Genomic DNA, 25,767 nt, shown 5'->3' on the forward strand with positions numbered 1-25,767 from the left:
GAGGCTGCAGGGAGGGAAAAGCAGGCTGGAGGATTCTGGGAGAGAAATCTGACCCCAGTTGTGTTCAGATGTGATCATACTTGAGTTTTAAACCACTGGACTTTTCTTTTTTGAGGTTGGTGGAGCTGTAGGGAAGAGTCCATAGAATTGGCTTCAGGTGATTTAAAGCAGGGTTCCCCAATCCCCTGGTCCATGGACCAGTACAGGTCTGTGGCTGTTATTAACCAGGCCACATAAGTGAGCGAAGCTTCATCCATGCACGCACACAAACAGGTAGTGCCCCAAACCATTCCCCCACCACTGCCACTGATCTGTGAAGAAATTGTTATCCCCAAAGCTAGTCCTTCCTATCAAAAAGATTGGGGGCTGCTGATTTAAAGGAAATCAGCACAACCAGCCAATCAGCACAACCGGCCAAGCAGCATGGGTGTCCCAAGGTGGCAGCTGAGTGGCACAGCCATCGACATCCCAGGGCTCCTAATTACTACGCAGCACCCCACGGATGTGTCAGGCTCTAGAGGGGCATCCTGGAGGCTGGAAAGCAACGACAAGCACACAGCTGATTGGTGCAAATCACCAGTCAGCTGGACCACAGGCCCAATCACCATGGCGCTCCAGTGATGGGATGGCTGAGCGACTCAGTTGCGGGCACTCCGGGCTCAATTGGAGGCCTGGGATCAGCGGCAACTGGCTGGGGTCATCCTTGGAGGCGGCTCCAAGTGGCCAGGGTACTCGGATGGTTGCCGTGGTGGAACTTAATCCAGCGGATGACTGCTGTATAGGAGACCCGCCGGAAATTATGGGGGAAGGGGCGGCCCAGGGAAAGGGGGCTATAAAGAGAAGAGGTATGTGATGTGAAGGAGAGAACATAGAGGAGAAGAAGGGGAGAGAGAGAGAAAGAATAAAGCAAATGGAAGAGGAGGAGGAGGAGCTGGAGAGAGCAGGGAGAGAGGAGGAAGCATTGATCAACTTGCCCTGTCGCCACCCTGCCTCCTGATCCCTGATTGGTGGGACTGTGTGGGCGGTGATAGAGGCCAGAGAAGGAGAGAGAGAGATCAAGAACGAAGCTGATCCAGAGAGAGAGCAAAGCTGACTCAGAGAGAAAGCACGAAGCCGACCCAGAGAGAAAGGGCGATAGAGTGATCCAGTGACCAGAGCAGGTGCCAGATGCACCAGGAGGCTGCAGAGGAGAGCCGATACAGGCGAGAGAGCGATCCAGTGACCAGAGAGTACGCCAGACACATCCGAAGGAAGCAGAGGCAAGTTGACCCACCAGAGGACAGCTTAGGTGAATTGAGCTGAGTGAGTGGAAGTGCCTGAGTGAGCCATCAGAGCGAGAGACCCTGAGGTGGTAGATCAGTGAGAGAGGAAAAGCAAGTTACCTGGGAGAAAGGGACAGAAGGAACAAGACTTTTGCGGCCCTTTTGGGGGATACTGCTACAAGGAGGGGGGGCTTATCTGGGATCTCCTTCTAGCTTTTCTCCATGGGGGGAGATGATCCTATCCGGGGACATGAGCCAAGTGAGCAAAATGGACTCCACCACCATCACTAAGTGGTGTGAGGAATAGAACAGTGAGATAGAGTGTAGCAATTGACATCTTTGGAGATACTTGACCGGAAGAGTGCATTCTACAGGCAGTGAGGGCCCGTGCCCCAGATCAGAGGATATACCTGGTAGACACAAAGGTGGACCGGGACTCTTCCCACTCTTACGTGCTATCGGAATGGAAGAGAAGGATCCCGGAGTGCTTTGGAGCTAAGAGCTTTCAATTGATTGAGGACATCAGGACAAGAATGATACACCCGTCTGCACGGGCCCCACCTTTAGCGAAGACTTTGAGCACCCAAGAGGAGACACGCACCTTGGTTACCATAGGGGCAGCAGGGGCAGGTTCTGCCCAGGCGATGAGAAACCTGACACCCATCCAAACCCAGACAGGCAACCACTGTGCAGAGTCCCGGTACAAGAAACTGCATATCTTTGGGGGGATACAACCAGTGCCAGAGGGGAAGAAGAATACGAAGCTTGGATGGAACAGGTGAAGAAAGGGATGTATCAGACACCCCAAAGAAGCAGAGAGTCAGAGAGAGTCTGAAGGGTCCTGCTGCAGAAGCCATTAGAAACTTGACATTCACCCAAAGCCATTTCACAGTGCGTGATTATCTCTGTTTACTGCAGGATGAGTTCGGGCCTGCCAAAACAGTTTCTAGTCTGCTGCTTTGGTTTGAGCAAATGTGCCAGAAGAGAAGTGAAAGGCAATCTGAGTGCATCAGACACTTAAGTAGGTTGCTATGCAAGATTGTGGAGAGGAAGAGGATGGAGCCAGCTGAAGTGGAACAGGCCAGAATGAATCCGCTAAAGTCCTTGGCTGAGGGGAACACCTAGGAGTATCATGAGCTCATAAGGAGAGTCAGAGCAAGAGAAGTGGTGGAGGAAATCAAAGAGGCCACAGCTGATTCGCCACCAGAAGGGTCCCCAGGCATTGGAGTAAGGAGAATTGGAGATGACTATGCCCGGCTCACTGCTATGGAAGACCCAAATATCACATCTAATGGAGACGATGGCCTTGTAGATGGCAAGAGGTGGTTCACCCTTGAATGGAGGCCCGGCTGGGCTGGCTAATGGGGAGATAGGCTTTTCCACCTCAGCTGAGAAGCAGGCGAGGTCAGCAATCTGTTATAAATGTGGGGGTGCAAGTCACTACAGACGTACTTGTACAAAGCTGCCCAAACCATGAAGTTCAACCTAGTCAAGAAACTACAGAGGGGCCCACTGAAGGAGCCAACTGAAAATCTGACCTCCAGAAGAAAGAACGTTGGGGTGAATGTAATCTCAGAGGTGGTCTCCATGAAGGCCTTGCAGCGTGCTCGAGGAAGGATCTTGGTTGGAGTCTGGAATGTTACCAGCTTCCCCTGTGAGGTTGAAGGACTGTTGTTCGGACGAGTGAGTACCCTAGTTGTATTACCCGATATAGGGGAAGAGATTGAGGATGAAGTTTCAATAGATTGGTTCTACCTGAAGAACACACAGCTTGTCCCAGAGTGGCTGGAGAAGGATAGAGACCAGCTTTGGAGGTGGCAACACATGTTCTTGAAGGACAAATTCAGGCTGCCCCTGAAGAGTATACAGAAGCTCCAGTTGGTACAAACTGCAGCAGTCCACGATATCTGCACATGTGCACATCTCCTGTAGGAGCTGCATTGGCTGCCGATTTGCTTCCCGGTGCAATTCAAGGTGCTGGTGGCCACCTTTAAAGCCACCTTTCATGGCTTGGGACCAGGTTAACTGAGGGACCGTCTCTTGACGGTCACATCTACCTGACCCATTAGAGTGGGGAGGCAAGGGATGTTGTTGGTCCTGGCCCCTAAGAGATGCATCTGGCGAAGCAGAACAGATTAGAACAGAGTAGAATGGAATAGACCAGAATAACAGAGTTGGAAGGGACCTTGGAGGTCTTCTAGTCCAACCTCCTGCTCAGGCAGGAAACCCTATACCTATGATGGCGAACCTATGGCACACGTGCCACAGGTGGGACGCAGAGCCTTCTCTGTGAGCATGCGCGCTGTTGCCATCACTAGGCTATTCCCTGCCTGCTGCAGCTGACTGGTCCCCATCTTCCAGGAAGCAGCCACTCCCCCGCCCGCATTGACACTGCCCAAACTGCACGGGGCTGCTGTTGCTGCCGCTGTTGATAAGCGCTCCACGCACGCATGCACGCATTGGCCGGCCTACCGCTTCCATGTCTCCGTTGCTAGGCCACTGGTCCCACCCACCCCCGCCACAGTCTCAATGGAAGCAGGGTGTTTGGCGCCTTGAGAGCAGAGGGCGGGGCTGGAAAAAACCCGGATGGGTGGGGGAGTATGCGCGCACTCTTCTCGAGGAGTTTCTCTCTGAACGCTCATGCTTCCACATCGCCAGACCACGGGTGAAGGCGCACATGGGCTCGCCTCAGGAGAGGTGTTGCCCACGCAGGAGGTGGGAGAGTTTTGTCGTCGTGGACATGGAAGCAGTAGGCTGGCCAAGGCAAAGGCGCGAGGCAGGTGGGTGTTTTAACGTGCCTGTTTTTGTTGCTTTGGCTGCCAACGCTCTGTTGGCATGACATGCTGAAAGTTTAGTAATTTAACCCAGTTTTGCACATTTTTTACGATGCAGAACTAATGAACTAATCCTGGGTGTGCCCAGTGGGTTTTATAAAAAAAACTAGCTCAGGGCTTCCTCTGAATCCCAAAAGTAACTGCAGCAGAGAGAGGAGCTGGGGTGGGATCGGCGCTGGCTGGGAGGCTGTGCCGCAGCTCGGAGGGCGGCTGGCTGGAAGAAAGAGGGAAAAGGCAGGGAGAAGGTGATTGGAAGTGATTGGAAAGGAAGGGGAGGAGTTTGGGTGGTGGCACGAAGGAGAAAAGGGGGGAAAATGGAGGGAGAGCGAGAAAGGAGGTTGGTTGGTTTTTTTCTTCTGCTTCTGTGGAGAAAGCCAGACGGAGTAGGGAAGGGGAAAGAGAGGTTTCTGTGGGGCAAGTCTGGAAGAGAGGAAAGGGGAAAGAGAGAGGTTCCAGTGGGACAAGGCCAGAGGGAGAAGAGGAGACAGAACAAGGGATGTTCCTGTGAGCTACTGAGAGAGACTGACCGCCTTTATCGCACGTGAGCTGCCTGCCTAGAGACTGAAACATCATCTCATGTGAGCTGCTGCTGACAGAGATTGGCCATCATCACCTCACGTGAGTTGCTGCTGATAGAGACTGACCATCATTACCTCACGTGAGTTGCTGCTGATAGAGACTGACCATCATTACCTCACGTGAGTTGCTGCTGATAGAGACTGACCACCATTATCTCACGTGAGCTGCCTGCGAGAGATTGACCACCACCACCTCATGTAAGCTGCTGCTGACAGAGATGGACCGTCCTCACCTCACAGGAGTTGCTGCTGACAGAGACTGAGCACCACCGCACCACGGGTCTCGGCCAAGCAGAGGTGTCCAAGTAAGGGGACCCTTTGGACCGGCAGCCAGACCAAGAGAGGGCCAGGAGAACCCAGATTTCAGCGGTCCTTTCGGGCGTAACGCTGCATAACATTAAGTCAATAAGCTGCAATTAAGAATGTTGTGCAAATGTAGCCAGCATCTCTAATGAAGAGTGTTTTGACGTTACGCTCGCCACCCAAGCAGCAGCGCTAGGCAGCCGAGTCCCGCCAAACGTTTGTGGGAATCGGCTGCAGACTTGTACGAATAGCGCTGTAAATGCATACAACAGCAAAAATGACATCAATTCTTCAAAAGCCTGCCAAATGCAAACTTTTACCTTTCCAAAAAAAAGTAGTTTGTACCATTGAAAGCTCCGTTATTGTGTTTTCGGGAGGTGGAGTGAATGGGGGATTTTTACTTTTGGCCTCGTTTTGCTTTATTAAAGAGAACGCTCCCCCAACGCAACACCCCCCGCATGGCCAGAAGCCTTGCGCCATCGCCGTGCTCTGCCAGCCCCTCTCTTTCCCTTCCTTTCAAACAAAGACCGCCCCCCCGAAACCTCCCGTTTCTGCCTTCCGAATTAAAATGAGAGAAAGCCATGTTTGTTTGTTTGTTTCTTTTGTGGTCTTTACATATTTAAACTGCAGCTAGAATGAAGTGGAGAAGACAACCATCATGAGACTCTCTTCCGTTTTAACCAGGGGTCTTCAAACTTGGCTCTTTGATGACTTGCGGACTTCAACTCCCAGAATTCCTCACCCAGTGTGCCTGGCTGAGGAATTCTGGGAGTTGAAGTCCACAAGTCATCAAAGGGCCAAGTTTGAAGAGCCCTGGTTTTAACTTTTTTTTCCTTGTTGGTTTTTGGAGTTTTCGTCCTGTTTTTGTGAGAGCAATCTGTGTTTAAAAGGCTCTTTTGGTTGGGGACATTTGTTGAATGTATGTTGGCCCTACCATTTCAATTACCAGACACTTTGGCCCTGATGTGAGGTGAACTGAGCAAGGATCAGAGATATCAAGAAATTTGGGATTGGAGAGCTGGCTTTGTCCTTTCTCTATTGAAGAAAGACTGAGCCCAACTCTCTTCAAACTCCCCTTTTCATATTTCTAAGTGTATGAATTCTCTGAGCTCAAACTAGGAAGGAAGGGAAGTGAATACAGTGCTCAGTCACTGTGATTGGTGAGGAGGCGGCAGAGGAAGAGGGTTTAAGCAAGCTTAGCAACCGGAGTGGGGATTCCCCCCCCCCAAACAAACAAACATTCTTCATGTGTCACCTAAAAGCCCGACAGGAGAGACCAAAACCTGCTGCAATCACCCAGCAGATGGGGGGGGAATAAAAACCAAACAGCCCCCCCCGCTGCCAATCCTCAACAGAAATGTTCATGACAACGAAAGCCACGAACAAGGGGAAGAGCGCAGGCAGGCGGGCGTCTTGCTCAGCTGATGACTTGGGGGAGGGAGGGAGCTACACCTTGTCTGCAACCAGCCCTGGCCACGCTCACCCAGTCTGCCATGACCACTGTAGCCACGCCCACCCAGTGTGCCACGCCCACCCAGTGTGCCACGCCCACCCGGCACCCGGCGATACATAAGTGGGTTTTGAGTTGCAGTTTGGGCACTCGGTCTCTAAAAGGTTCGCCGTCACTGCCCTACGCCATTTCAGACAAACGTTTGTCCAATCTCTTCTTACGAACTTCATTCATTCCTTTCTTCTCCTTCAGGGGGACAGGCTCATTTTATTTATGTATTTATTTCCATCCTGCCTTTATTACTTTCACAAATAACTCAAGGTAGTGAACATATCCAACACCACCTTCCTCCTCCTCCTATTTTTTCCCCCACAACAACAACAACCCTGTGAGGCAGATTGGGCTGAGAGAGAGGTCACCCATCCGGTTTTCAGGGCTAAGGCAGGTCTAGAGGGTCTAGGACAGGAGGTCTTCAAACTTGGCCCTTTTATGACTTGTGGACTTCAGCTCCCAGAATTCCTCAGTCAGCATGCAAGGCTGAGGAATTCTGGGAGTTGAAGTCCACAAGTCATAAAAGGGCCAAGTTTGAAGACCCCTGCTTGTGGACTTCAACTCCCAGAATTCCTCAGCCAGCGTGCCTGGCTGAGGAATCCTGGGAGTTGAAGTCCACAAGTCATAAAAGGGCCAGGTTTGAAGACCCTTGGTCTAGGACAACTCTCCACTGCCAATTCACTCCGGGACAATTCGTCATAGCCAACTCACTGTGGGAGAACTTGCTGCGGGACAAAAAATTACATAATATAGGAGAAGTGATGAAACAGAATCACTAAAGAAAGGATGCAAAAGGAGGGACAACGTGGAAATGTGAATGACAAACATGAAAACAATTTTTTTTAAATTTTAAATAATTAAATAAAATTGTTGAATTACCCTGCGATGAATTTTAGTCCCAAGACTGCAAGCTGCTGTTTTTGAGCTAAACAGTTAAAGGGGAATGTCAGCTGCCTTCATGCTGGGCTGGTGTGAGAAGAAAACAGTGTCATGAGGACATGTCCTCTAACAATGGTTAGCAAGGAGCCTTCATGCTACCATTAGAGGGACATGAAGATGAGCCCCTTACACTTATTAACTATGGGAATTTCCAGTCCTTTGGCTTCATTAGGCCCCTCCCCCCCAATTGGGATGATTGTTTGGGATTCTCCTTCAATTATCTGCTCTTTCTCCCAATTCAGTTCCAGAATCCAACCTGGGGCTCATCACTGGCTGCGTTGTGCCTGGCATTGTCTCGCTGTGTGTGATTGTTGGGATTTTATTCAGTAAGTATCCTTTTTTGGTGATGGGGAGAGTCCTCCCAACTCTCTTCTTTTGGGGGCCTTTTTCCAAGCTTCCTTCTGTTTTCTTGCCTTCAGAGGTGCTCCATCACTGGAGGCTTTTAAGAAGGGACTGACTGGACAACCATTTTTTTTTATCCCATTTATATCCCGCCCTTCTCCGAAGACTCAGGGCGGCTTACAATCTAAGAAGCACAAATCAATGTACTTAGCAATAGCCTTCATTCTATGTATATGCCTGCTTATTAGGGCTTTCGGGGCCCCCCCAAGCGGCATTATTACAAAGTCAGCTTATTGCCCCCAACAATCTGGGTCCTCATTTTACCTACCTCGGAAGGATGGAAGGCTGAGTCAACCTTGAGCCTGGTGGGACTCGAACCTGCACTAATTGCAGGCAGCTGGTGTTACTTAAGGAGGCATTAGCCCACTGCTCCACCAAGGCTCTTGTCTAAATGGTATAGGAAGATCTCCTGCTTGAGCAGGGAGTTGGACTAATTGACCTTCAAGGTCCCTTCTAACTCTTGTTATTCTGTTGTTCTGATATTCCCAGCCATCTTTGGGCGTATCTCAGATCTCGGGCCCCTTGTCAGGGCTTCAGTCTCAACTCCGCTGAGTTTGAGGTTCCGAGAGTCTTGTCTTCTGAGTTGGGAAGAGGCATCACGGGTCTGCCTTTTTCAAAAGCTTTAGTGAAAGGGCAGCCGAGAAGGATTTCAGTGAAAATTCGCTGCTTCTACTTCTCCTACTTCTCCTCAGAGGCAGCAGGACTCTCTTGGGGAAAATCAAGTGGTGTGTTTGTAACCTGTAGTTTTTTCTGTGTCTGTTAATCGGTAGGAGTGGTTGTGACTCACCAGCTGTGAAGACCTCTCTCGGGACTCTTCCCCTACAAAGGGAGAGATTGGATGATCTCTGGTGGAGTCTTTTTTTTTCCTCACTGATTTTTTTTTCTCCCTTGCAGTGAAACGTCAGCATGACTACAAAGCAGCATCAAGTGAGTGTTGTTTTTTCCCCTCTTTACGTGTTAGCTCCAACTCAGAGCAGGGATCAGAGGGAGCATCAGAGGAGGCGTGTGAATGTGTTTGTGTGAATCCAAAACTCCATTAGTAGGCTCATGGAGTTTTTTTTTCCTTTTGTGGTCTTTACATACTTAAGGGACGCGGTGGCTCAGTGGATTAGGACGCTGAGCTTGTCGATCAGAAGGTCGGCAGTTTGGCGGGTCGAATCCCGAGTGCCGCGTAACAGAGTGAGCGCCTGTTACTTGTCCCAGCTTCTGCCAACCTAGCAGTTCGAAAGCACGTAAAAATGCAAGTAGAAAAATAGGGACCACTACGGTGGGAAGGTAACAGCGTTCCGTGCGCCTTTGGCATCTAGTCATGCAGGCCACATGACCACGGAGACGTCCTCGGACAAGTGCTGGCTCTTTGGCTTTGAAACGGAGATGAGCACCAGCCCCTAGAGTCGAAAATGACTAGCACGCATGTGCGGGGGAACCTTTACCTTTAACTTTACATACTTAAACTGCAGCGAGAAGGGAGTGGGGAAGAAAACCATCGTGAGACACTCTTCCGTTTTAACTTTTTTTCCTTGTCACTTTTTGGAGTTTTCGTCCTGCTTTCATGAAAGGGCAGCCTTTGGGAGGGGATGTAGCTGCCCCCTTCCCCCCCCCCTCCAAGCCATCAGCTGAGCAAGACGCCTGCCTGCCTGCACTCTTTCCCCTGTCCGAGGCTTTCATTGTCGTGAGCATTTCTGTTGAGGATTGGGGGGGGGCTGGTTGGTTTTTATTTCACCCCCCAACCGTCTGCTGGGTGATTGCAGCAGGTTTTGGTCTCTTCTTTCGTGCTTTTAGGTGACCCACAAACCATGTTTGTTTTGGGGGGAGTTCCCCACTCCGGTTGTTAACCTTGCTTAAACCCTCTTCCTCCACCTCCTCCTCACCAGAGCTCCCCTTTGTCTGCAACCAGACCCTGCCCCTGCCTCGCCTTGCCCCACCCGCCCTGCCCCCTCCCTCGCCTCCCCTCACCCTGCAGGATGAGCCTCCTGCCCACTGCCCCACCCGCCAGAGACCCCCTGGATCTCCCCCAATCCTGCCTGGCCCCCGCAGGCATCCCTCCCCAGGAGTGACATGGAGGTGGCCACGCCCACCCAGTCTACCGTGACCACTGTAGCCACATCCCACCCTGTGGGCCACGCCCACCCGGCACCCGATGGAGGATTGCTTACAACTGTTCACAAATCCTCCTTCAAGCATTTTCCATTTTTAAGCTCCATGTGAGTTAATTCATCTCATTAAGATGAGCCAAAGGAAATCCTCCTCCCATTCCTATAACAGGCCAATCTTCCCCAACCTTCCTCAAGGCTCATGAAAAATCTTTCACCATCTCATTGAATTGTCCTTACACTTCAGAGGAATTTACTACTAGAGCTTCAGGGCACGTCTGAACCCATAACCTGTCAAGAAATTGCATAGCAGCTGTCCAAATGAAGTTGGAGACACTAACACAAATTTGTAGTCCTATATGTCCTATATCTATATCTATATCTTATCTATCTATATCTATATCTACATATCTATATATCTAGATAGATATAAATATATAGATATAGATATAGATACAGTAAAGATAGATAGATAGATAGATAGATAGATAGATAGATAGATAGATATAGAGATAGATAGATATAGAGATATAGATACCTACACACATAGATACATATATCCCATACATATATATGTATATACACATAAATATTAATGTAGGTCTTGGCGTATTCAGGTCTTTTCCCGTGTAGGATTGAGGGTGTCTTGGCGACGTTTCGACAAGGTCCGCACAAGCACGAAACTGAAGACACCAGCCTGAAGATGACGAGTGGGACCTCGTCGAAACGTCGCCAAGACACCCTCAATCCTACACGGGAAAAGACGCGAATATGCCAAGACCTACATACCTATACCCATGAAAATCTACGAAAATAAAATATTAATCTGTCCATATACATATTCAGCATTATTTCTTGCATCTCTTAGCTAAAGCAGCTTGATTTAAACCTTTTGAATGTATTTGAGGGTGTGTCTGTGAGTGTGTGTGTGTTTGTGAGAGAGGGGGGGTGTCGCGATCCGTGAGGTCCTGACTGGATGGGAACGAATCGCTTCTCCCGGGCTGCCGTTGTCTAGGATGTGGATCGGCTAGGCTAATGCTATTTCTCTATCTATCCCCCAAAATAACACACAGACACATGCAGTCAGTTTTAGTTGGCGTATCGTGGACTGCACGGGTGGTCTAGAGGGGCAGCATTCCGCAACCTCTAGCTTCCGACCCCGGACTGTCCCCGCGGACGCCTTTTATTGAGTTTCTAACAGGAACAAGAAAGTACAAAACAGCATGGCAGGAAGTAAGGGCTGAACATTCCTGCCTGCTTACTCAGGCTTACGTGACTGACTTGAAACATAACTTGAAACATAACTAGAAAGATAACTTGAAACAAAGACAATATAAATGAAGCAGGGGGCAAATGCAGACTTCATAAAGGCAGAGGCTTATCTTGAAGCAAGGACAATTATAAAAAACAAATCTTGTTACATACAAATGAAGAATCATCAGAGACAGGAATGTGGTTGTTCAATGTGGCATGATATTGCGTGAGCGTAAAGCTGCTGCTTACACCTTGCTGCCGATAGGCGGCAGGCTGAAGGAATCACATTTCACCCTTTTTTATTTTATTTTGTCAAAGTGTGGAGTCTAGGTACATGCTGGTACTGCTCTCATGGTCATCGTTGAAAGAGAGACCCTCCGGCACCTCTGGCGAGGATGAGTGAGCAAAATCCAGATCGTCCTCCGACTCACAGGAAAAAGGGGATTTGTCGTCAGCAGGAATCAGATGGTAAGCATGCCTTTGTAAGAGCGTGTTGACAGTGACAGCAGCCTTTGCCTCAGCAATAGCAGCGAGAGATCGCTTAATCATTGAAATGAAAAGAGGTAATAAGCAAGGCAACAATAAGGCTGAGAAAAGGGTGGTCAGCCAGGGAGAGAAGTTAAACATTCCTTGATACCAAGTATAATGCTGGGAGCGTTCCCTTTCTTTGTCTTTCAATCGTTTGTCTAATTCTGCCATGGAGTCAAGCACAATAAAAGAAATACTGTTAGTAATACTTCTGATAAAAATAGGCAAGACACAAGGTAAAATAATACATCCTAATACAATTATACCAATAAAAGCTACAATAGCTTGTAAACCAGGTAATTTAGGAAACCAGGAGCTAAGTAATTCCTGAAAGTTGAAACCATTTCAAGTTTGAACAGGAACATGAGCACAGAAACATGAGCTACAGAGTTCACATAGATGATGATGGTAGACTCGTTGTTAACAACAGGTTGTTCCTTCTGGGTCCATGCGATGGGCAAAAACAGTGTGAAAAGAGTCATTTTTGACTGGAACCAATGTCAAAGGTGTAAAAGACAGGATGGGATAGCTGGTGAAGTGGAGTTGACGTCTGGGGTAAGCTTTCAGATGGAATTGTGTTTTAGTGGCATAAGTCAGTGGTGTTAAAACTGAAAAAAGTCACAAACCATGCTGTCATCTTTAATGGGTTCTGCAGTTGTGTTTGTGGAGGCATGATACGGATGAACGTAGCGACCAGGGATCCACAGCACTTTGTCTGGCAGTTGAGCTGCAGCATAGTCTCTGCCCCAGGTGATAAGGTCTGCAGGGCCTTTCCAAGTTAGGTCTGGAAGTTGGCGATACCACACCTGTGGCTTAGGGAGATCTGAAGAAGAAGAAGAAGAAAAATGCTGCTCTGCAGCTGTGGTTAAGGGATGGCCAGTGAAGTTTGAAAAGTTTAGAGTGTAGAGGCAAAGGTTAAGAATTTCTAGCATTGCTGGGAGGTTGGGGTTTCGTTTTCCCCCGTTCTGATTTTTATAGCAAAGCATGTTTCAAGGTTTGGTTAGCTCTTTCCACCAAGGCTTGGCCTTGGCTATTATATGGAATTCCAAATGTGTGTGTGATTTGCCAATGATGACAAAATTCTGCCATGGCTTGACTGCTATAAGCAGGACCATTATCTATTTGAGTTCGTTTGGACATCCCAGCACTGCAAAGGTCCGAATACAATGATTAATTACATTTTTAGTGGCTTCTCCCCTTTGGGGGGTGGCCATGATAAATCCTGAGAAGGTGTCAATTGAAACATAGGAATGACTTTCCCAGGGGGTGAGGGGTTGCAAAGAACAGGCTGAAGGTCCGGAGGCAGCCTGATCTGCAACATTGTTTCCCTCTTGCAAAAAACCTGGAAAAGGCTGATAACTACGAATGTGAGCAACAAAAACAGGATGTTGGCATTCAAAAAGCAAATTTTGCAAGGTTAAAAAAAGTTGTAACAAATCTGGTTGAATGGAGGGGGATAAATAAGATCCATAAATCACTTGAATTGTGTGATAAACATAAAAGCTATCCACAATAAGATTCAAAAGTTGAAATGAAAAAATTTGACAGGCCAAAATTGAAGCAGCCAATTCAGCTTTTTGAGCTGGCCGTTGGGGTGTTGTTTGCTTGGTTATCCATTGACCATTTTCACTTGAGGTTTGAAAAAATGATTCCCAAATTTGCAAAGACATAGACACAAAAAGAGTGTTTATCTCCAGCCCAATCAAGGCTTTCGTTCGGTGATGAATTTTAAAAATCAATTGAGCCAATTGTGCTTCTCTGGTTAAAACAGAAACTTTGGGCGTATGGGATGAATGAATTCACTCCAAAATTTTCACATTGAACAAGAGCAGCAGTAAATAGTAATAGCAGCAAAAGGAACATCCGACTCCCATCATGCAACATCCACCTCTCACTTTCTTCTACTTCCCATGTTTCTCCCTTTCCATCCTACTGCATTCTAAGGCTTGTGTTAAGGCATACAATTCATGTATGCAATTCACAAATCTGTGCAAACCAACTTAAAAACCACTTGTCTGTTTCTCCCTTTTATATCCATTCATTCACTGCCCTTCTGCCATTCTGGCCTAACTTCTGTCTTTTCTGCTTCCACCTTCTATCAACGTTTGCATGAGCCAACTGTTTTCCTTAGCTATTAATCAATCCTCTACATTTCTCTTCTCCAAAAGTATTGAAGATTCAATAATCATATTTGGAGTCAGTGTATATGTTCCTCCTTTCCTGTATTAACAATCTCAGAGCCTGTTGTAAGGCATAAAATCCACAGGTTAGTGCTGATTAAGGGAGGGAAATTCTCCCAGATATCACCTTCCATCAATGTGTCCTGCACACAGACACAAAAACATCAAAAACAAAAAAAACCAAAAACAAAAAACAACTCCACAAAAAGATCAGAGTAATTTCTTTTGGGTGATGTTTAACTAAAAACTCAAAGAATTCCAAAAACTTGTCCAACAAAGAATCTCTCCTCTTTCGAGTAAAAAAATTGCAAGCTGAAACTGCAAGAGTGGGCATCAAGTTTCACATCCACCTCCCTTTCTCAGACTAGAATTCCAAGCAGAGAAAAAAAAAATGGTTAAAAGGACCAGCCACCCCCCCTCCTTCTGGCTGTTCTTTCCCTTTCTCACTCTTAAAGTAACACAGCAGGGTTGGGGGGGGGTGAAAGAAACTTTACAAAAATCTTACCACCAAAAAAATAAAAATAGTTTGCTCTCCTTTACATGCATTTACTCTCACACATCATCCATGGCTTTTACAACAATAAAATCTGCAATTTACAAAAATTCAGATTCCCAAACAAGATATTGTGAAAGAGTCTAAAATTGCCTGGCAATCTGCATTTGCATTTTGATAAGCCAGTTTTATAAGTATTTCCTCACGAGCCGCTTTATTGGCAATTTGTCTTTCCAGAGTAGTTTGTAGTCTACTAATGAAAGAAGCATATGACTCAGTGGGTTCCTGGGTAACACTCAGAAAGGTTGTTCCAGGACCTGTTTTATCATCATCCACTTGATTTAAAGCTTGCATGGCGGCTTCGTGGATGAGGGAAAAGGATCTTGGAGAGGAGTTTTGTTGTTGTGCAATAGTGGAAAACTGTCCTGTCCCTAATAATTGTTCCGGTGTCACTCTTTGAGGCAATCCTTTTTGAACCTTTTCATTAATGAGTTTATTATATTCGGATTGCCAAATTACATATTGCGCTGGTGACATTAACATATGAAATAAAGTTTGCCAATCATATAATAACATATAATTTGTAGCCGTCACCAAAGAATTTAATAAACCCTTAACATAAGGGCTTTGCAATCCGTATTGATTTACTGCATCCTTTAATTCCTTGATAACTTTTAATGGAATGGACACATACGGTTGCTGACCTAAACCAGGAACTATCGTAACAGGAAAGGCATTTGATATTTTACATTCCGGAGAAGAAAGAGTATCAGTTAGAGTGAAAGTATGGGATGGTGTTGGATCAGGTAAGTCTTCAGAAGGTGAAACATTAGTTGGAGTATGGGATGGTTTTGGATCAGGTAAGTCCTCAGAAGGTGAAACATTAGTTGGAGTCTTAGGGACCGGAGACGAATCAGACTGGATAGGAGAAGTGGGAACAGAAGGATAAAGAGGACTATAAGGTGGGGGGTTTGTCACTAGAGAGTCTTTGTCTGTGTTCAAATTGGTTTTCCCTTCTTGTAATTTCTGCTCATTTGTCATCAATGTCTCATTGGGAAAAACAGTTTTAATTGCTTCAACGAGTCCTTGCCACGTGGTCAAAATGTGTAAAGGAGCTCTAGGTTCTTTGTGCAAAAAGGATCCTAATTTATTCCATAATGATAACTTTAATGAGCCATTTTGAGGATAATTTAGACAATATAAATTTAAATAGGTTAAAAAGTCTCCAATTTGTTTTTTTGAAACCGGATGTGTTATTTTCCTTCCTTGACTTTTGTAAATAACATTTGCCCTCTTCACTATATTAAAAAGCTCGTCCCTATGTCCTGACGTAGTCTTTGAGTTTGAGGAGCCCATACTTACGATTCGAAAGCCTGTACCAGGTGCGTAAGAATGAGAGTGAGAAGGAACCCTCCTAGACAAGAGGCATTCCTTGCGTGCCGTGCGCGAGTAGTCGTTGAAAAATTTCCTGATCTCAGCGACTCAAGGTGCCGGACGTTCCTACGGTCACCTGTGAGAACTGCGCCAAGGGGAAATTCTACTTACCGATGACTACTGCGAGGGATCCCGGACGAGCCCCCAGTTGTCGCGATCCGTGAGGTCCTGACTGGATGGGAACGAATCGCTTCTCCCGGGCTGCCGTTGTCTAGGATGTGGATCGGCTAGGCTAATGCTATTTCTCTATCTATCCCCCAAAATAACACACAGACACATGCAGTCAGTTTTAGTTGGCGTATCGTGGACTGCACGGGTGGTCTAGAGGGGCAGCATTCCGCAACCTCTAGCTTCCGACCCCGGACTGTCCCCGCGGACGCCTTTTATTGAGTTTCTAACAGGAACAAGAAAGTACAAAACAGCATGGCAGGAAGTAAGGGCTGAACATTCCTGCCTGCTTACTCAGGCTTACGTGACTGACTTGAAACATAACTTGAAACATAACTAGAAAGATAACTTGAAACAAAGACAATATAAATGAAGCAGGGGGCAAATGCAGACTTCATAAAGGCAGAGGCTTATCTTGAAGCAAGGACAATTATAAAAAACAAATCTTGTTACATACAAATGAAGAATCATCAGAGACAGGAATGTGGTTGTTCAATGTGGCATGATATTGCGTGAGCGTAAAGCTGCTGCTTACACCTTGCTGCCGATAGGCGGCAGGCTGAAGGAATCACAGGGGGGCGTCAGGAAGATTAGAGTTTTTTCATTTCCTCCTATCAGCCAAGAGACTGACCTTCCCACTTTTCTTTTATTTCTAGCATGTTACACAGAATCCGACAGTTCAGACAGTGGTAAGTCAGAGGGAGGCCCCCTGAAAGAACAAGAGACATTCTGCTTCCTAGCAAGACCTTTTGGCGGGGAGGGGGGAGGTTGAAAAGAGAGAGCCCCCCCCCCAAAAAAAAATTCAGAGGGTTTCCTAATATTTATTTATACATCCTCCATGTGTTCCTTCTATGAGTGGTTCTGGTGAAACCAGATTTATTTGGACAGGACTGGAACAAAAGATTTATAAATCAGTTTTGTTCACCACGATGTAAAAAAGATGTTGAGACTCTAGAAAGAGTGCAGAGAAGAGCAACAAATATGGTTAGGGGGCCTGGAGGCTAAAACATATACCGAAGGATTGCTGGAATTGAGCATGTCTAGTTTAATGAAGAGAAGGGTGAGGGGTGACATGATAGCAGTGTTCCGATATGTCAGGGGCTGCCACAAAAAAGAGGGAGTCAAGCTATTCTCCAAAGCACCAGAAGGCAGGACAAGAAGCAACGGATGGAAACTAGTCAAGGAGAGAAGCAACCTGGAACTAAGGAGAAACTTCCTGACAGTTAGAACAATTAACCAGTGGAACAACCTGCCTCCAGAGGTGGTGAATGCTCCAACGTGGGAAGTTTTTAAGAAGAGACTGGACAGCCATTTGTTTGAAATGGTATAGGGTTTCCTGCCTGAGCAGGGGGTTGGACTAGAGGCAACTTGTTCCACTGATAGATTGTTCTAACTGTCAGGAAGTTTCTCCTTAGTTCTAGGTTGCTTCTCTCCTTGACTAGTTTCCACCCGTTGCTTCTTGTCCTGCCTTCAGGTGCTTTGGAGAATAGCTTGACTCCCTCTTCTTTGGGGCAGCCCCTGAGATATTGGAACACTGCTATCATGTCACCCTTCACTCTTCTCTTCGTTAAACTACACATACCCAATTCCAACAACCGTTCCCTATGTGTTTTAGCCTCCAGTCCCCCAATCATCTTTGTTACTCTTCTCTGTACCCTTTCCCCAGTGGTTAGAGACCATTCTGGTGGCACAAGCCTGGTCTCCTTTGAGAGATTCCTGAAACTGCAGAGGTCGAATGGTGAAGAGAGAGAGGACCAGGCAGAGACTCACTCTCTGTTTTTCTCTCCAATGCAGGGAGAAACCAGGCCATTTAGCAGCCCGCCCCCCCTGCCCCCCCCGCAGGTGAGTGGACTGGTGGGGGCTGTCTGGGGGAAGGAGAGGAAGTGGGGGCTTTGAGGTTGAATGACCAACGGGTGGTGAAGATACTTTGGGGAAATCCCTCTTCTCTCTATTATTCATCTCAAACACTGAAGGGTGAAGGGGTTTGGGGGCTCTGGGAAGGGGTCTGCCTGCCCCCCCCCAACTTTTATTCTACAAAGCCAGACTCCCAGGATCTGACTGGATGAGGAGGCTCAGAGAACAACAGAGGGGAGATTGGAGCATTCCCAGTGTAAGTGGGAGGGAGGGAGGGGGAAAATAAAAGACTTCTTGAAGGCCCCGCAGTCATGGATGGAGGTGGGGAGGGCTTCTCTCCCATCCTAGCCTGACTGAGAATACCACCCTCCAGATGCTAAAGGAAGATCTGGGCTTTCCGGAGGCTGTGAATCTATTTGCACTTGGTCTCTGGGGCAAAATTGTGTAGTTTTAACGAAGAGAAGGGCGAGGGGAGACATGACAGCAGCCTTCCAGTATCTCAGGGGCTGCCCCAAAGAAGAGGGAGTCAAGCTATTCTCCAAAGCCCCTGAAAGCAGGACAAGAAGCAATGGATGGAAACTAGTCAAGGAGAGAAGCAACCTAGAACTAAGGAGAAACTTCCTGACAGTTAGAACAATTAACCAGTGGAACAACCTGCCTCCAGAAGTGGTGAATGCTCCAACACTGGAGGTTTTTAAGAAGAGATTGGCCAGCCACTTGTCTGAAATGGTATAGGGTTTCTTGCCTGAGCAGGGGGTTGCACTAGATGACATCCAAGGTCCCTTCCAACTACTTCTTCTTCTTCTTCTTCTTCTTCTTCTTCTTCTTCTTCTTCTTCTTCTTCTTCTTCTTCTTCTTCTTCTTCTTCTTCTTCTTCTTCTTCTTCTTATTATTATTATTATTATTATTATTATTATTATTATTATTATTATTATTATTATTATTATTATTATTATTATTATTATTATTATTATAATAATAATAAAATTGACTTGAACTGGATTTGTGTTTTTCCCTCCTCTTTGCAGCCGGAGTGGACAGTCCCAGCATGAGGAGAGACAAAAGGACTCCTCCCTCAAGATGGCATGCTGAACCGTCAGGGATTCTTTTTCTCCCAGGAAGTCCCCTTTCCTGGGCTGGCCCCGTCTAAGGTGCACGCGGGCTGCCGGGGAGCCGTGCGTGGCAGCCCCGGGATCCTTCCTGGGAGTGGCCCGCTGGAGCCTCCGCTGAGTGGGTTCAGCCTTCCTGCAAGCCACGGCCCCGAGGAAGCACAGCAGAGGAAGGTGTCAACGCTGCTAACATCGGACGTTCTTGCTTTGACAACAGATGAAGCAGCAGCTATTTTATCTTTCTGTTAAAAGTGTGTCTCACTTTTAGAGTTAAAGTTAGATGAAGCCAGCAGCCAGCCGTGTGCTGCAGCTGCCAAAAAAGCCAACACAGTGCTAGGCTGCATTAACAGAGGGATAGAATCAAAATCAAGTGAAGTACTAATACCACTTTACAATGCCTTGGTAAGGCCACACCTGGAATACGGCATCCAGTTTTGGTCACCACGATGTAAAAAAGATGTCGGGACTCTAGAAAGAGTACAGAGAAGAGCAACAAAGATGATTGGGGGACTGGAGGCTAAAACATATCGGGAACGGTTGCTGGAATTGGGTATGTGTAGTTTAATGAAGAGAAGAGTGAAGGGTGACATGATAGCAGTGTTCCAATATCTCAGGGGCTGCCACAAAAAAGAGGGAGTCAAGCTATTCTCCAAAGCACCTGAAAGCAGGACAAGAAGCAACAGATGGAAACTCATCAAGGAGAGAAGCAACCTGGAACTAAGGAGAAACTTCCTGACAGTTAGAACAATTAACCAGTGGAACAACCTGCCTCCAGAAGTGGTGAATGCTCCAACACTGGAAGTTTTTAAGAAGAGACTGGACACTCATTTGTCTGAAATGGTATAAGGTTTCCTGCTGAGCAGGGGTTTGGACTAGATGACCTCCAAGGTCCCTTCCAACTTATTATTATTATTATTATAAGAAGGGAGGGGGGGAGGAAGAATGCATGGGGAATTCGTTAGACATAATAAACAGTAGCGGAGCATCTTCAAGGTTGAATGCAATAGGCGATAAGAAAGAACTGGGGGTGAAGCTAAGGAGTGAGAACTTACCCTACAAACTAGTCATGCCATTTGGACTGCACGGGGGCCCTGCCGTATTTATGCAGTTGATTAATGAGGTCCTACATGATAATTTCCTGTCAACAAAAGTGCATATAGTCAAGGCTATGGTCTTCCCAGTTGCAATGTATGGCAGTGAAAGTTGGACCATAAGAAAGGCCGAGTGCCAAAGAATTGAGGCCTTTGAGCTATGGTGCCAGAGAAGACTCCTGCGAGTCCCTTGGACTGCAAGGCGATCAAACTGGTCAGTCCTAGAGGAGATCAACCCTGACTGCTCTTTAGAAGGCCAGATCCTGAAGTTGAAAGACTGGCCACCTAATGAGAAGGAAGGATTCACTGGAGAAGAGCCTAATGCTGGGAAAGGTTGAGGGCAAGAGAAGAAGGGGACGACAGAGAATGAGGTGGCTGGATGGAGTCACTGAAGCAGTAGGCGTGAGCCTAAATGGACTCCAGAAGATGGTAGAGGACAGGAAGGCCTGGAGAAACATTGTCCATAGGGTCGCGATGGGTGGGACATGACTTCGCAGCTAACAATATCAACAACATGATAATTTATCCAAAGGGGTTCTGGCGTATCTTGATGACATCCTGATATACAGTACGAACATGACTGACTACATAAGACTGGTGAGAGAAGTGTTAAAGAAACTGTTGAATGCCAGACTTTATGTCAAATTGTCAAAAGTGTGAATTTCACCAAACCCGATTAGATTATCTTGGCTATAGAATGTCCAGTGAGGGAATTGAAATGGACCCAGCCAAAGTGAAAGCTATAATTGAATGGCAACCCCCCAAAGACTCGCAAACAGCTCCAGAACTTCCTAGGGTTTGCCAACTTCTACCGTCAATTCATGCCCTCTTTTGCCGAGATTGCTCTACCACTTACAGAACTACTCAAAACGGGTAAGGGAAGGGGAAAACCACGTCCTGGCTAACCGTTACCATGGACTATGAGCTGCCAAACAGCTTTTGAGAATTTAAAAATTTGCTGCTGAGCCGGTTCTAAAGCACCGCCTGTCGAGGGGAGCCCTTCGTAATTCAAGCTGATGTGTACATCGTTCTTCCCATAGCTCTCCCCAGCGCTGTCGAGAGATGCCCATTTCTGGCCACATTGCTACCATTCTCAAGTTAATTTGCATCTGCCCGAAGGAAGAGAACGATGCTTTTCTCCCTCTTCCAAAGGAAGGGAGAAAAACCTTTATCGCCACCACGTCACCCTTCCTTCGGACGAAGTAATCACCTTGCAGTGAAAAACTTTGGGGGCTCCGTCTTTTGCAAAGGGCAGCGTGCGCACCCCACAAGCAAAGGAGGAGAGCAGCCAAGTAACCTGCTAGTCCAAACTACAAATACTGCTTCTTGGGATGGGGTGGGAGAGACGGAGAGGAAACGTCTGGAACTCATGCAAGAACTTTTCCTCTTATTATTACTATTATTCTTCCAAGTTGCAAAGGAAAAGCAGAAACAGCCTAGCCGCGTAGGTCAAGCTTTTCTCTCTCTCTCTCTCTCTCTCTCTCTCCCTCCCTCCCTCCCTCCCTCCCTCCCTCCCTCTCTCTCTCTCTCTCTCTCTCTCTCTCTCGTTCATCAGGAGCTCCGGCACTTCCCATGCTTGCAGCGGGGAGACTGGCGGCTTTTCCACTACATGACCTCCAAGGTCCCTTCCAACTTTATTATTATTATTATAACTGTGGAATGAAAATGATTAGTAAATATTATTTTTATATTATTATATAATGCACAATAGTATCTTCAATAAGTGTCTTCTTTAAAGTCTGTTCTAAGATGCCTACATTAAAATAAATATATTTTGATTAAAAAATAAAAACCGCATCGTTAATGGACTATATTGGATCATCCAAGTTTGACAAACAATCATTATACCGAATGTAGCATTCGCTCTCTTTTGTTTCTTTCCAGATTGCCATTAATGGATTTTCATGATGTGAAAAAATGAATAGCCAGGCAGCTTCTCCACTACACATACCGCAAGAATGCCAAAATTGCTTGCTGAAAATAAATGCTTTTCTTTTCTTTTCTCACCAGAGTTGTTGCCTGTTTTGGGGTGTTTGGAAATAGCAGGGATTTTAACCTCCTTGTTGCTCAGAGACCTCAGCTTCGCTTTGAGTGTGCGGAAGAGGAAAACTCAAGGCAACACTTTGAAGGAACAAGAATTGAGGTGGCTCCTATGTGCTCCTTGGGGAGGAGGCAGCCATTTTGTTCCTGGGTCCAGATCTTTCTCACCAGCTGATCTTCTGTAAAATGGCCACTTGGTCTGGGCTTGGTGGTGGCAGCAACAGAGGCGGCTTTTCCCTCAGATCCACCTTTGCCTCAGGCTGTTGGCCGAGTGACCCCAGTATTTCTCTGCACTTATTGCATCTGTAGGGTGTTGCTCAATGGTCCTACTCAGGGTCACCCGGTCCTTCCTCAGGAAGGGCTCAGACGACCATCTTTGGGGTTGTGCAGAAAAGTGTGTGAGAGACACCTGGCAGATAAAATTATGATTAACTGACAGTTAACTGACAGAACAATTAATCAGTGGAACAACTTGCCTCCAGAAGTTGTGAATGCTCCAACGCTGGAAGCTTTTAAGAAAAGATTGGACAACCATTTGTCTGAAATGGTATAGGGTTTCCTGCCTGAGAGGGGGTTGGACTAGAAGACCTCCAAGATCCCTACCAACTCTGTTATCCTATCCTGTCCTGTCCTATCCTATCCTATCCTATCCTATCCTATCCTATCCTATCCTATCCTATCCTATCCTATCCTATCCTATCCTATGCCATTCCACTCCACTCCACTCCACTCCTACTCTACTCTACTCTATATTCTATTCTATATTCTATTCTCCTCTCCTCTCGTTTACTCTACTCTACTCCTATTCTGTTCTGTTCCGTTCCGCTCCACTCCACTCCACTCCATTCTATATTCTACTCTACTCTATATTTTATATTCTATTTTATATTCTATTTTATATTCTATATTCTATTCTATTCTATTCTATTCTATTCTATTCTATTCTATTCTATTCTATTCTATTCTATTCTATTCTATTCTATTCTATTCTATTCTATTCTATTCTATTCTATTCTATTACTATTTTTCTGAAATTCGCTCTTGGTTGGAGTCCAAGTGTGATGCAATTCCATTAGAGATGCTCAGGAAAAGAATGTATCCTGTTATCTGGGAACAATTTGATCCTGTTGGACCCAAGGAAGTGGACAGAGTCCTTAATGAAAACTTCCAGGAAGGTGACTTCTGGGTGGGTGCAAGCAGTGAGGAGGGGTGCTCCTGATACCTTTTAAGGAGGCTTTGTCTGCCCCCTTAAGAAGGCCTCATTAGACCCTCCACCGTACTGGACAATTTTCATCTAGTTTCCCACCTTCCCATTTTTTAGGAAAGGTGGTGGAAAAAGTGGTTGCATTGCAGCTCCAGAAGGTCCTGGATGATATGGATTAACTAGACCACCTTCAGTCAAGTTTCAGGCAGAAATGACGTTGGTTGCACTTGTTAATGATCTCTGGTGAGACCAGGATGGAGAGCAGTACCCAGGTGGGCCTTCTTATATTGTTTGTCATTCCACTTCTGTTCTCGGTGATGACTGCGCAGCTTCCGGGTTGCACAAAGTCCACGACACTTGCCCGTCGTGCTGCCGCGTCCCGAGCCGAAGACAACAAAAAAGCGAGACAGTTGTTGAGTGAATTGTGCCCCATTTGATGATCTTTCTTGCCACAGTTGTTAAGTGAATCACTGCAGTTACTAAATTAGTGACACGGTTGTTAAGTAAGTCTGGTTTCCCATTGAGCGTCCTTGTCAGAAGGTCACAAAAGGTAATCACATGATCCCGGGACACTCATAAATAGGGGTCAGCTGCCAAGCATCTGAATTTTCATCACATGACCCTGGGCATGATGCCACAGTTGTGTGAAAAACGGTCATGAATCACTTTTTCCAATGCTCTTGTAACTTCAGATGGTCACTAAATGAACTGTTGCAAGTTGAGGACTACCTGGAATGCCTCCATCCTTGTTCTCCTTGCCCTCTTGGTGGCTGTCAGTTCCTCCAGCTTCGGCTTGGCACCTTGCCAGCATTCTGTCGTCAATTGGGGTAGGAAGGACAAATGGGCAATAACGTCGTATATCTTTAAAGGTAAAGGTAAAGGTTCCCCCGCACATGCGTGCTAGTCGTTTCCGACTCTAGGGGCCGGTGCTCATCTCCGTTTCAAAGCCGAAGAGCCAGCGCTTGTCCGAGGACGTCTCCGTGGTCATGTGGCCGGCATGACTAGACGCCAAAGGCGCACGGAACGCTGTTCCCTTCCCACCGGAGTGGTCCCTATTTTCCTACTTGCATTTTTACGTGCTTTCGAACTGCTAGGTTGGCAGAAGCTGGGACGAGTAACAGGCGCTCACTCTGTTACGCGGCACTCGGGATTCGACCCGCCAAACTGCCGACCTTCTGATCGACAAGCTCAGTGTCCTAACCCACTGAGCCACCGTATATCTTTACGAATATCTTTACGTATATCTTTACGAAGGGGAAATTGGGAGGGGGAAATTGATGGCTGAGGAAGAACACAGCATTCTGGGATCCGGCTCGTACTGGCACTGGCGTCTTCAAGGCTGTTTGCCCTGCGTATGGATTTTCACCAGCTCAAACACCTCAGAATTTCTCATCACATCTCGGCGGTGCTGGATTAGTTACACACAGACGGACGGGGGGGAGGGGGGAGGAATGGGGAAGGACTTGGGGAAAACAGAGATTTTAGTTCTGTATTGGTGTGTGGGAATTTTAGATTCCACTTGACTCTCCAGCAATCAGCATCTCTTAGCAAAAGTGCCTTTTCACTTCAGATGGAGTTTTACCTCCCTAAGGGATGAGACGGGGGCAGTCTTACAGTGGCTTTTGATACCATCAACCATGGTATCTTTTTGGACCAGCTATGGCAGTGGTGTCAGACTGCCAGCCTGTGGGCCGGACATATCATCTGGAAGCCACGCCCACCCCACCACCGGCAATGGCAAAACCATCCCGATACGTTGCACGACGTCACGTGACGCCGTCAGTTTGACATGTCTAAGCTATGGGATTTGGGACTGGGTGGCGCAGGGTTGCACGGTGAAAGGAATAGAGCAATGGGGCTCTGGGAGATCAACATTGAGACTGCTTCTACAAAGGCAATTCGGAAATAAACCTCCATTTGGTTGTGACAGACATTCGCAGATACAGAACTTTTATTATGCACATTACAAAACTACAGCCTTGGATTACTTTTTGATAGAATCACCATTCAAATTGAGGCACTTGTCACAACATCTTACAAGGTTTGAAATTCCTTAGTAGAAGTCGCTCAAAATCTGGGCTATTGGGAGGGTGTGATCAAAAACATCCTAATGGAACTGTTTCAAAAGTTCTCAGGTGCGTCTAGCCGTGTGCAGGCAAGCATTATCATGAACCAACACCACACCGGAAGTCAGCATGCCCTTAACGCTTGTTATGGATGGCTCGTCTGAGTTTCCATGATGTTTCACTGTAGACTTCTCAACTGATGGTAGAACCACACTCCATGAACTTCATTAGCTGCACTCCTTTGGCATCTTCACATTTAGCCGGTGTCAACACTGCTATCATCCAATGTTCTTGCTTTGACAATATATGAAGATGCAGCCAATTTCCCCTTAACTTGTTTGTTACTTTTAGAGTTAGAATTAGATGATACTGGGGAGTGGGGGGAGGAAGAATGTGTATAGGAATTAGTTAGACATAACAACATGTAGTAGAGT

At 46.7% G+C, this 25,767-nt stretch overlaps 1 protein-coding gene and 1 long non-coding RNA gene across 6 annotated transcripts in view; both read left to right on the forward strand.

Annotated features, from left to right (window-relative positions):
* The window catches only part of LOC308661235 (major histocompatibility complex class I-related gene protein-like), a 32,795-nt gene extending 10,769 nt beyond the window's left edge, over window positions 1-22,026 (forward strand). Inside the window, exons 5-11 of one of the 5 annotated variants that reach the window (XM_081316139.1) lie at window positions 7,660-7,743; window positions 8,714-8,746; window positions 11,485-11,634; window positions 16,626-16,658; window positions 17,764-17,811; window positions 18,852-19,482; window positions 21,579-22,026. In XM_081316139.1, coding sequence (XP_081172265.1) covers window positions 7,660-7,743; window positions 8,714-8,746; window positions 11,485-11,531 — 164 coding nt within the window. In that variant the 3' untranslated portion in view covers window positions 11,532-11,634; window positions 16,626-16,658; window positions 17,764-17,811; window positions 18,852-19,482; window positions 21,579-22,026. The remainder of the gene's footprint in view (window positions 1-7,659; window positions 7,744-8,713; window positions 8,747-11,484; window positions 11,635-16,625; window positions 16,659-17,763; window positions 17,812-18,851; window positions 19,483-21,578) is intronic. The other 4 variants (XM_081316140.1, XM_081316141.1, XM_081316142.1 and 1 more) reach the window with 4 other exon arrangements.
* Window positions 16-5,559, forward strand: LOC308661261. Its single transcript, XR_014024932.1, has 2 exons — window positions 16-1,259; window positions 2,181-5,559. It is a non-coding gene; the product is annotated as an uncharacterized lncRNA (long non-coding RNA).
* Window positions 22,027-25,767: the final 3,741 nt, after the last annotated feature.

Source organism: Vipera berus, assembly GCF_964194415.1.
Source record: "Vipera berus genome assembly, chromosome: 2".
In the NCBI taxonomy this organism is placed as follows: domain Eukaryota; kingdom Metazoa; phylum Chordata; class Lepidosauria; order Squamata; family Viperidae; genus Vipera; species Vipera berus.